The following is a 12,878-nucleotide window of genomic DNA, read 5'->3' as shown; positions in this document are numbered from 1 at the left end:
CCCGTGATCACCCCCCGTCGCCAGTGTCACTAAGGCTGGGTTCACATTGCAGCGGTTTATGAGAACGGATGTGATTCGCACCGCACTGCAGTGCAAATCACATCCGATCTCTGTGCGATTCGAGTTCAGCCATTCGCCGCACCCGCCGCACCCGCCACACCCGCCGCACCCGCCGCAAATTCGCACGGGACCCTTTTTTTGGCCCGCAGCAGAATCGGATCGCATGGGTGTTCACACCATGCGATCCGAGTTTGCAGATCGCACTGCGATATGCGAACTGATCTGGGGGTGTCATTAACATTTCACTGACACTCCCAGCAGTTCGCATAGGGCAGTGTGAACTGCCGCCGGGAGGCATGCGATGCGGGAACCCGCCGCGCATTCGTGGCGTTCCCGCATCGCTCCAGTGTGAACCCAGCCTAATAAGCGATCGTTTTTCTGATCGCTGTATTAGTGTCACAGGTGACGCTAGTTAGGCAGGTAGGTATTTAGGTTCGCCGCAGCTTTTTATAGCGCCAGGGACCCCCATATACTACCGCATAAAGCCCCCTGATTGCCCCCTAGTTAACCCTTTCACCAGTGATCACCATATAACTGTTACAGGTGACGCTGGTTGGTTAGTTATTTTTTTATAGTTTCAGGGCACCCGCCATTTATTACCTAGTCTCACTAGTGTACCCCTAAATTTAGGGGTGTCTACTTTCCAAAATGGGGTCATTTGGGGGGGGTTTGTGCCATCTTGGCATTTTATGGCCTTCAAAACTGTAACGCCCTTAGAAAGCCTGAAGGCGGTGCTTGGTTTTCGGGGCCCCGTACGCGGCTAGGCTCCCAAAAAGTCACACATATGTGGTATCCCCGTACTCAGGAGAAGCAGCAGAATTTATTTTGGGGTGTCATTTCACATATGCCCATGGCATGCGTGAGCAATATATCATTTAGTGACAACTTTGTGAAAAAAAAAAAAAAAAAAAAAAAGTTTGTAATTTTCCCGCAACTTGTGGCAAAATATAAAATATTCCATGGACTCAACATGCCTCTCAGCAAATAGCTTGGGGTGTCTACTTTCTAAAATGGGGTCATTTGTGGGGGTTTTGTGCCATCTTGGCATTTTATGGCCTTCAAAACTGTAATAGGTAGTGAGAAGTGAACTCAAAAATTTACGCCCTTAGAAAGCCTGAAGGCGGTGCTTGGTTTTCGGGGCCCCGTACGCGGCTAGGCTCCCAAAAAGTCCCACATATGTGGTATCCCCGTACTCAGGAGAAGCAGCAGAATTTATTTTGGGGTGTCATTTCACATATGCCCATGGCATGTGTGAGCAATATATCATTTAGTGACAACTTTGTGAAAAAAAAAAAAAAAAAAAGTTTGTAATTTTCCCGCAACTTGTGGCAAAATATAAAATATTCCATGAACTCAACATGCCTCTCAGCAAATAGCTTGGGGTGTCTACTTTCTAAAATGGGGTCATTTGTGGGGGTTTTGTGCCATCTTGGCATTTTATGGCCTTCAAAACTGTAATAGGTAGTGAGAAGTGAACTCAAAAATGTACGCCCTTAGAAAGCCTGAAGGCGGTGCTTGGTTTTCGGGGCCCCGTACGCGGCTAGGCTCCCAAAAAGTCCCACATATGTGGTATCCCCGTACTCAGGAGAAGCAGCAGAATTTATTTTGGGGTGTTATTTCACATACGCCCATAGCATGTGTGAGCAATATATCATTTAGTGACAACTTTGTGTAAAAAAAAAAAAAAATTTTTTTTTTTGTCATTATTCAATCGCTTGAGGCAAAAAAATTAAATATTCAATGGGCTCAACATGCCTCTTATCAATTTCCTTAGGGGGTCTACTTTCCAAAATGGGGTCATTTGGGGGGGTTTTGTACTGCCCTGCCATTTTAGCACCTCAAGAAATGAGATAGGCAGTCGTAAACTAAAAGCTGCGTAAATTGCAGAAAACGTACCTTAGTTTGTAGATGTGACAACTTTTGCGCAAACCAATAAATATACAATTATTGACTTTTTTTTTACCAAAGACATGTGGCTGAATACATTTTGGCCTAAATGTATGACTAAAATTGAGTTTATTGGATTTTTCTAATAACAAAAAGTAGAAAATATCATTTTTTTTCAAAATTTGCGGTCTTTTTACGTTTATATCGCAAAAAATAAAAATCGCAGAGGCAATCAAATACCATCAAAAGAAAGCTCTATTTGTGGGAAGAAAAGGACGCAAATTTTGTTTGGGTACAACATTGCATGACCGCGCAATTACCAGTTAAAGCAGCGCAGTGCCAAAGTGTAAAAAGACCTCTGGTCATTTACCAGCAAAATGGTCCGGTCTGAAAGTGGTTAAAATAATTTGCACATAATATAAATGTGTTTTCTCCAAATTTGGACAGGTTTTTCTGCTTTTTCACAATTTCAATATATTTATTTATATGAGAGGTTATATTTCTTTATATTTGTGTGCGATATTGCACACGATCGATATTTAATAATAAGGTTGGATATATTTGGTGCAATCTTGCGCCTGTTATATGTGATTGTAAAGTTTTTACATTTGGATAGGATAGCTAATAAAATTTTAAAAGGATAATCAATATCTTAGTGTTTTTTTTACATGGTGCTGAGCAGAGGAGTGAAGGAGGAGAGTGCCAGTTGGAGGAGAACTGGAATAGCAAGATCAGTTATACTTTGAAATGCTATCCTTGATCCACTTAAAGGGACAAAAGTGCATTTTGACTGAGCATGATATGTGAAGTCAATAGGTCCAGGTGAGGGTACATCTAGCAGAATGAATTAAATAACCAGAGCCCACACAGTAAATGGTAATGAATATAAGCAGCACATAAGATACTATTTTTAAAGAGACTTCAAAGGACTTTTGGTGTTATGTAAATATGGCTGTATATCAATATGGTCAAGCATTATTATGGAATTTGTGCATTGATATATAATTTTATATACTACAGTGGTATATCCATTGTCACCAGGATAGAAAGTACAAGAACATCTATCTAACTGGATAGCAGTAACTCAAAACCCAACAAAGTTGGCCAAACTAGAAAAACACAAAGAAATGCCATTAGGTTTACACTTTGAAAAAATGGGTAAATATTGAGTTAAAGTTGTGTGAATCTTAGGTGAAAATACTGATAAAGTTAAAGCACAAGTGCACTTTATCCTGTTTTCCCCTTTAGGGTGACCTAATTGACCCCCCCTTCCTCTCCAGAAATGCATACTTACCTCAATACAATGGCCGTCGCTTGTGGGGGTTGCTTATATCCCTGCCAATGGCCATGCCTGCGCAGTAGAGCCCCATAGAAGTCGGTATCCCTGTGTATCCTAGCCATCAGATCGAGGTAAATATGCATGTTTGGAAATGGGGTGAGATTGATTAGGTCGCATTAAAGAGGCAAACTTTCTCTGAAAGTGCACTTATTCTATAAGTCATTCACAGCTGCTGTTTTACTTGCATTACCCTCATTTATATTGTTCAAAGTTGACAGTAAAGGGAATTACGGGTCACCATTACCTTCTTTCCAGGAATGCCAGGGTTTCCAGCTTGACCAATTGGCCCAATTGAACCCTAACATACAGTACAAAAAATAAATCATATTAAGGAAGACAAGAATTATGTCTCATACACAGGTGCATCTCATAAGATTAGAATATCATCAAAAAGTTTATTTATTTCAGTAATTCAATTCAATAAGTGACACTCATATATTTTATATAGATGCGTTGCACACAGAGTGATATATTTCAAGCATTTTTTATTTTTTTTTAATGTTTGATGATTCTGGCTTAAAGCTAGTGAAAACCTAAAAACCTAAAAACCAGTAAAATTTGAATATTACATAAGACCCCCCAAAAAAAAAGATTTTTAACTGCTTGCCGACCGCCCACTGTCAATCAATAGACAGAGGCAGAATGGTACTACTGCACAAATCGGCATAGCTGTACAACAGGTACATTGAGGAGTATAGGGTGCGCACGGCTACCCGCGATTGCTCCTGAGAAGGAGAGAACGGAGATCTGTCAATGTAAACAGACAGACCTCCGTTCTGTCATAGGTGAGGAGAGCGATCTGTTGTTCCTACTGCTTAGGAACAACAATCAGTCTCCTCCCCCAGGCAGGCTGCCCACACTGCCAAAAGTACCAATACCTGGTATAATGATCATGGTATTACTGTGCTTGATTGGACAGCAAACTCCCCTGACCTAAACCTCATAGAGAATCTGTGGGATATTGTCAAGAAAAAGATGAGAGACACCAGACCCAACAATGCAGACGAGCTGAAGGCCACTATCAAAACAACCTGGGCTTCCATAATACCTCAGCAGTGCCACAGGCTGATCACCTCCATGCCACGCCGCATTGATGCAGTAATTCATGTTAAGGAGCCCCGACTAAGTATTGAGTGCATACTGTGCTGTACATGGACATACTTTTCAGTAAGCCAACATTTCTGTATTAAACATTATTTTTTTAACCCCTTCCCGCCGAGCGTACGCAGATGTGCGTACTCGGCTTCCAGGGGTTATACCGGGATGATGCCCACACCTGCAGGCATCATCCCGGTACCGTTTTTTTCAGCGGGCGATTGGCTTTCCAGCCATAACAACCGAAGCGGCTAAAAGCTCGATCGGGAGCACCGATTCATGCTGCGATGCCTCCGGCTGCTGGGGAGGAACTGGAACGAAGCCGTAATCGGCTTCGTTCCAGTATCCTAATAGTAAACACGGAAGCGACGTCATGACGTCACTTCCCATTTACTCGGCTGCCAATGGCGCCGGTTTAAAAAAAATATACCGTATTCAGAATCGCCGTTTTCGGCGATCTGAATACATTGAAGTAAAGGAGGGATGGGGGGTCTTTTAGACCCCCCATCCCTCTATAAAGAGTACCTGTCACCACCTATTACTGTCACAAGGGATGTTTACATTCCTTGTGACAGCAATAAAAGTGATCAAATTTTATTTTTTTTTTAAAACAATTTATTCATTTTCAAATAAATAAAAAATAAAATAAAATTTTAAAGCGCCCGCCACCCCGCAAGCTCGCGAAGCAAAGAAAACGCATACGGAAGTCACGCCCGCATATGTAAACGGTGTTCAAATCACACATGTGAGGTATTGCCGCGATCGTCAGAGCGAGAGCAATAATTCTAGTACTAGACCTCCTCTGCAACGCTAACCTGGTAACCGTAAAAAAAATGTAAAGCGTCGCCTATTGATATTTTTAGGTACCGTACTTTTTCGTCAATCCACGAGTGCGTGCAATTATAAAGTGTGACATGTTTGGTATCTATTTACTCGGCGTAACATTATCTTTCACATTATGCTAAAAAATTGGGCCAATTTTACTGTTTCCTTTTTTTTTTAATTCATGAAAGTGTCCCTTTTCCCAAAAAGTTGCGTTTAAAAAAACCGCTGCGCAAATACCGTGTGATATAAAATATTGCAACAATCGCCATTTTATTCTCTAGAGTCTCTGCTAAAAAATATATATATATAATGTTTGGGGGTTCCAAGTAATTTTCTAGCAAAAAATATGGATTTTAACTTGTAAACACCATATGCCAAAAATAGGCTTAGTCATGAAAGGGTTATTGGTCTTATGTAATATTCAAATTTTCAGAGATACTGAATTTTGGGTTTTTACTAGCTGTAAGCCATAATCATCAAAATTAAAAGAAAAAAATGCTTGAAATATATCACTCAGTATGTGACACATCTATATAATATGTGAGGGAAGGCAGTCCACAAAGTTTAGTGCCTATGGGAATGTTTGACAATTCTTCCAGAAGCACATTTGTGAGGTAAGGCACTTATGTGGCTGAGAAGGCCTGGTTCACAGTCCCTGCTTGAATTCATCCCAAAAGTCCTGACATCAACATGATAGAACACCTTTGGGGTGAATTAGAATGGAGACTGCGAGCAAGGCCTTAGTCCAGTATCAGTACCTGACCTCACAAATGCACTCTGGGAAAATGGGCAAACATTCCCATAGACAGCCTTCCCAGAAGAGTCTAAGCTGTTATAGCTGCAAAGGGTGGGCCAACTCAATACTGAACCCTGCATACACGGTTGGACTTTCTGATGGAAAATATGTGATCGGATCGCGCTGTCGGAAAATCCGATCGTGTGAGGGCTCAATCTGACTTTTTCCGTAGGAATTTGCGACACACAAAGTTTGAGAGCTGGATCTAAAATTTTCCGACAACAAAATCCGATTGTTTAAATTCCGATCGTGTGCAGACAATTCCGAGGGACAAAGTGCCACGCATGCTCATAGTAAATTACGAGACAAAAGCTATTGGCTACTGGCCCGTTTATAGTCCCGTCATACGTTTTCTATGTCACCGCATTCAGACGATCGGATTTTCCGACAACTTTGTGTGACCCTGTGTATGCGAGACAAGTTTGGGCCAAAATCCATCAGAAAAAATGCAACGGATTTTGTAGTCAGAAAGTCTGACCCTGTGTACTGGGCATAAGACTGGGATGCCATTACAGTTCACGTGTGTGTAAAGGCAGGTGTCACAATACTTTTGACAATATAGTATAACTAGTGTATATACTGTATATATATATATTAGGATATATATTAGGAAATAAGACTTCATGAGCATGAATGAACGCAGTATAGTTTTATATTTTTACTTAAGGGACCAATAGGCAAAATAGTAAGTTTAGACTCAATCCTTTGCTTGGCATTGCTATGGGTCACAGCCTAAAACTGAGTATTTGCCATGTGCAGTGTTTTGAAAAAGTATTCATACCCCTTGACATTTTCCACATTATGTCATGTTACAACCAAAAACGTAAATGTATTTTATTGGAATTTTATGTGATAAACCATCACAAAGTGGCACATAATTGTGAAGTGGAAGGAAAACGATGAATAGTTTTCCAAATTTTTTACAAATAAATAGTTGAAAAGTGTGGCGTGCATTTGTATTCAGCCCCCTTTGCTCTAATACCCATAAAACTAAAATCTAGTGGAAGCAATTGCCTGCAGAAGTCACCTAATTAGTAAATAAAGTCCACCTGTGTGTAATTTAATCTCAGTATAAACACAGCTGTTCTGTGAAGCACCCAGAGGTTTGTTATAAAACCTTAATTAACAAACAGCATCATGAAGGCCAAGGAACACACCAGACAGATCAGGGATAAAGTCGTGGAGAATTTTAAAGCAGGGTTAGGTTACAAAAAAATATCTGAAGCTTTGAACATCTCACGAAGCACTGTTCAATCCATCATGCAAAAAAGGAAAGAGTATGACACGGGCAAGACGGGCATTAAACAGAGAAGCAACCAAGAGGCCCATGCTAACTCTGGAGGAACTGCAGAGATCCACAGCTCAGGTGGGACAATCTGCCCACAGAACAAATATTCAGGTGGGACAGAATTCCCATTTTCTGCTTGCAAGAAGCCATGTGGGGGACACAGCAAGCATGTGGAAGAAGGTACTCTGGTCAGATGAGACCAAAATTAAAGGGGTTCTGCACTCAGAATAAAACATTTGCCCATTCTCTTGCCTCTAGTTAATATATTTCATAATGCCACCTGTTTTTTTTTTTTGCATTCACCTACCTTTTGTAATCTTTAGTAGTTTATTTTAAACCCCTGCGGCGATGGGCGGTCTCTTGCGGGGATCAGCGTCATTTCCTGCTGAAGCCCGCACTGTCTCCTGGGATCTCGTTCGTGTAATCCCAGGAGACACTGCGGCTAATGCACCCGACATCTCGCGAGATCTCGGGTGCTACAGCCGACATCTCGCGTGATTTCGGTAATTACAGGCTGTAATTACCGAAATCACGCGAGATGTCGGCTGTAGCACCCGAGATCTCGCGAGATGTCGGGTGCATTAGCCGCAATGTCTCCTGGGATTACACGAACGAGATCCCAGGAGACAGTGCGGGCTTCAGCAGGAAATGACGCTGATCCCCGCAAGAGACCGCCCATCGCCGCAGGGGTTTAAAATAAACGACTAAAGATTACAAAAGGTAGGTGAATGCAAAAAAAAAAACAGGTGGCATTATGAAATATATTAACTAGAGGCAAGAGAATGGGCAAATGTTTTATTCTGAGTGCAGAACCCCTTTAAACTTTTTGGCCTAAAAGCAAAATGCTATGTGAAGTGGAAAACTAACACTGCACATCACCTTGAACACACCATCCCCTCCGTGAAACATGGTGGTGACAGCATTATGTTGTGGGGATGCTTTTCTTCAGCAGGAAAAGGGAAGCTGGTCAGAATTGATGGGAAGATGGATGGAGGAAAATCCAGGGCAATCTTAGAAGAAAACCTGTTAGAGTCTGCAAAAGACTTGAGACTGGGGTGGAGGTTCATACAAACATACAGCCAAACATACAGCCAGAGCTACAATGGAGTGGTTTAGATCAAGGCATATTAATGTATTAGAATGAACCAGTCAAAGTACAGACCTAAATCCAATTGAGAATCTGTGGCAAAACTTGAAAAATGCTGTTCACAGATACTCTTCACCCAATCTGACAGAGCTTGAGCTATTTGACAATGAAGAATGGGCAAAAATGTCACTTTTTAGATGTGCAAATCTGGTAGAGACATTCCCAAAGACTTGCAGCTGGAATTGCAGTGAAAGATGGTTCTACAAAGTATTGACTGGGGGGCTAAATACAAATGCATGCCACTTTTCACATATTTATTTGTAAAAAAAATTGAAAATCATTTATAATTTTCCTTCCACTTCACAATTTTGTGCCACTTTATGTTGATCTATCACAAAAAAAAACACAATAAAATAAAATAGATTTATGTTTTTGGTTGCAGCATGACGAAATGTGGAAAATTTTAAGGGGTATGAATACTTTTTCAAGGCACTTTATATAGTGTGAGAATTTAAAATGGGAACATCTCAGGTAATATCTTATTTAAATCATGGCAACATTCTGAAAAGTAAATGATAAAGGAAAATACCGAAGATAATGATTGCCTATTGCAAGACAAGTATCCAGGCAAACGACCCACTAATTCTCAATGCAGTAATTTTAGCTGTTTTTATTACAAATAATTAAAATAAAAGATTTTGTTCACTAGGTTTACCTTAGGTCCTATTGGTCCAGGGACACCATTTATTCCAGGCAGGCCCTAGGAAAACAAACAGGATACTTAGATTCATATTAAAGTAATATGAACAATGGTAACGTTGTATAGTTGATTTGCAAAAACTAGAATAAATCACTGATGGCTAAACATGGGAATTAAAACAAAGATGAGTTTTAATTTGACATATTTCTTTTCTAGCTATCAGTCTTATTTATGAAATATTTAGGCATCTATTTATCATTGTTTTACCCCAAGGTTCACATATTTCCACCCAAGATTCAATTAAAAAAGATGTGTAAATGTTGAGTGAAAACATTGATGAATATGCTCCTTGGCATTAAGTCTTAAAGTAGACATAGCATTGGGTATTTTTTAATGTTAAGTATATGTAACATAATTCCGCGTACACACGATCAGACAATCCGGTGTAAAAGTTCAAAGGACAATCCCCCCGTGTGTGGGCTCCGGCGGACTTTTTTTACCCAAAAGTCCGGCGGACTAAGAAAGTCATTTTGCACCAAAATATGACAATACGGTCGTGTGTGTGCTAGCTGCTGTACTTTTGAAATGAACGGACTTTTCCCGCACGGAGAAAAGTCCGTTGACTTTGAGCATGGCTCCAGGTAGCCAGGACCAACGAAGGAAACGTTGCTGGCCCTGTCACCTGGTATGGACTTAAAGGGGAAGCCCTACGCTGAAAAAACGGCGTGGGGGTCCCCCCTAGGTCCATATCAGACCCTTATCCGAGCACACAACCCAGCCGGCCAGGAAAGGGGGTGGGGACGAGCGAGCGCCTCCCCCCTCCTGAGCCGTACCAGGCCGTGTGCCCTCAACATGGGGGGTGCTTTGGGGAAGGGGGGCCGCGCAGCCCCCCACCCCAAAGCACCTTGTCCCCATGTTGATGAGGACAAGGGCCTCTTCCCGACAACCCTGGCCGTTGGTTGTCGGGGTCTGCGGGCGGGGGGCTTATTGGAAACCCATGAATAAAGGGGCCCCCCAGATCCCGGCCCCCCACCCTATGTGAAAAAGTATGGGGTACAATGTACCCCTACCCATTTACCTGTGGAAAAAATGTAAATAAAACACAACACACAAGGGTTAAAAATATTTTATTGCACAGCTCCGGGGGTCTTCTTCCGTCTTCGGGGTCTTCTCGACGGACTCCTACGCTATCTTCTGCTAGCTCTTTTACTAGTGGAGGAGCCGGCTTTCTTCTTCATTGCCGCCCCCTTCTTCTGACTTAGAGGGTCTTGTCCCCCTCTTCGGTTCTTCTTGCCGGGCCTCCGCGCCTTCTTCTAGCTCTTTTACAAGCAGTGGCCTGGTCTTCTATCGCCGCTGCCTCCACTGTCTTCGTCGCCACCTTCTGTTCTTCTGTTCTTCTCTTCTCGAGCTGTTGACTCGTCGCTGTCTCTGGCCACAATGACAGGGATGCAGCGTGCGGCGACTTATATAGGGACATCGCCGGGTGATGTCCCCGCCCATTATGATGTCACAGTCCCAGAGGATGCTGGGACTATGACATCATACAACGCTTCCTTCGCTGGTCCCGGCTACCTCTCCGTGCGGGAAAAGTACGCTCATTTCAAAAGTACGGCGGATAGTCCGGCGGACTAGGTCTGCTGGACCTAGTCTGCCAGAAAAGTCCTGTGTGTGGTCAGGTCCGCCCATTCGGAAAGTCCGGCAGACTTTACGGCAGTTTGTCCGCCGGATATAGTCTGATCGTGTGTACGCGGCATTAGTGTAACTCTTCGGGGTTATATATCAATGTTTTTTTTTCACACAAAATTCAATTAGATAGATGTGTGAATCCTGGATTAAAGTTACGCAAATCTTGGGTCAAAAAATTAATAGGTTTTGTCATTACTTTCATCTTCTTTTTTCTCTAGAATGTTGCCTTTCTTCAGGCATCATCCAAGGTCTGTATGTACTTTTTGTTTGAAATGAGACACTGGCTCAACATAACATAATGATGTAAATCCTGTTGTCTGTGTCATTTTTGGTCCTGCTTCATTTGCTTTGTCCAGGCACTGTCCAGGGTCCGCATCTACTTCAATTTCCTGATCTTAGATGCTAACTTGGAAATTACACAATCATGTAAATTCTGGTGCCTGTGTAGCTTTTGGCTTGTTGACACATATTGCCCCAGGCAAACATGCTGATGCCTTTCACCTTGTGACTTGCTACAAAGTTGTTGTAACCCATATTGCACTTCCTAGCCTAGGTAAATCACTTTCCTGGAGTTCAAGGCTTGCTTTTTATTATAAACAGTACATTTGTTTAGAAACATTTTACAATTTTGACATGTAAAATAAATCTTTATGTAGACTTGTAGTTACAGTCAGCTTTATTTTCAGTAACCCACAGTAAATAGTGAGAATCCATCTTGCACAGGTCTGACATTAGCAAGTGAATTCAAACTGGTTTCTAAAGCACGTATACACAATCTGACTTTCCGACGGGAAATGTTCGATGACAGGTTGTTTGCGGTAAATGCAACCATGTGTATGCTCCATCGGATAATTGTTGTCGGATTTTCCGTGGACAAATGTTGGCTAGCAGGTTTTAAAATTTCCCAAGGACAAATGTGCGTTGTCGGATTTTCCGAGCGCGTGTACACAAGTCAATCGGATAAAAGTCCAAAGTACAAACATGCATGCTCGGAAGCAAGGACGAGCCAGAAGCGGTTGGTCTTGTAAATGGAGAATTAACATTCGTGACGTGGAAAATTATGAAATCTCGAAATGCAGCGCACAATTCTCTTCTTCTTTAACCTCCCTGGCGGTACGATTATTTTGGATTTTAGGTGCTGAAAGCAGTACAATTATTTTGCATGAAAATTTGGCGTTTTATATTGTAGTCCTGTAATTCTTAGCAATAACTCACTTAAATCTGTCCAAACCAGAGTCTAGCAGACATCCCCGGTATGATAAAGTTTGAAAAATGAAATCTTAAATTATAATATAATAAATAATTATAAATAATTGTACAAAATAATAATATAACAATAATAAAAATTATTCAATAATGTAATCAAAACAAAAACAATGAAATTTGCTCAGTTGCAGAATTGTCACTGTCATTACTTTTCAGTATTTGATGACGGATCTCCCCACAAATCACTATCCCTCAATTCTGCGAGTGATTCTAATTTATTATCGCTGTTTTCTAGCTGGTCTAAAATCATTTTTGATGTAAAGGGACAATTTTGGTTGCTATGGACAATCTCCAGTTTCCAGGCATAAAGAACAGTTTTTATTATATAAAACTGCATGCAGGACACTGGGCAGACCACTAGGGACAAAGGGGATGTGAAATAATTACATACAATAATGTAATCTGTAAGATTACATGATACTGTATGTATACTGTGTGTTTCACTTTTTGAATTTGGCGCCGATCTCCGTCCTCGTGCGTCGCAGCGCTCGCAGGGCACGGAGATCGGCGATGGGATGAATCGAGCGAGACACGGCTCGCTCGTACAGTTGGGGGGGGGGACATCGCTGGATCCAAGGGAGAAGGTAAGTAAGCGTCCTCCTGGATCCAGCGATGCGGTCCCGAGTCTGGCTCGGGGTTACTGCTTTTGGCATAAAAATTCCACCCCGAGCCAGACTCGGGAATACTGTCTGGGGGGTTAATGAGATAATAATGAAGCTGCTGATGATACTGATGGAGTTATTGCAAACACATTTTCAAAGGCTTTTTTTTCTACTGATATCAAAAATAATATTATTATGCTTTTTTTTTTATTATTTGGGCAAGTTACCACAACACCATTACCCGGTC

General features: G+C 41.7%; 1 protein-coding gene across 1 annotated transcript in view; it reads right to left on the bottom strand.

Moving 5' to 3' along the window:
* Positions 1–12,878, bottom strand: part of LOC143996869 (uncharacterized) — a 126,900-nt gene that overhangs the window by 42,190 nt on the left and 71,832 nt on the right. Inside the window, exons 13-14 of the mRNA XM_077492159.1 lie at positions 9,093–9,137; positions 3,531–3,584 (exon numbers count right to left, since the gene is read on the bottom strand). Coding sequence (XP_077348285.1) covers positions 3,531–3,584; positions 9,093–9,137 — 99 coding nt within the window. The remainder of the gene's footprint in view (positions 1–3,530; positions 3,585–9,092; positions 9,138–12,878) is intronic.

This window comes from Lithobates pipiens, unplaced genomic scaffold, assembly GCF_037356315.1.
Source record: "Lithobates pipiens isolate NorthernLeopardFrog02 unplaced genomic scaffold, aLitPip1_a1.2 Scaffold_19, whole genome shotgun sequence".
Lineage (NCBI taxonomy): Eukaryota > Metazoa > Chordata > Amphibia > Anura > Ranidae > Lithobates > Lithobates pipiens.
Note: the sequence above shows the minus strand (reverse complement) of the source record. Positions and strands in the feature narration are given on the sequence as shown.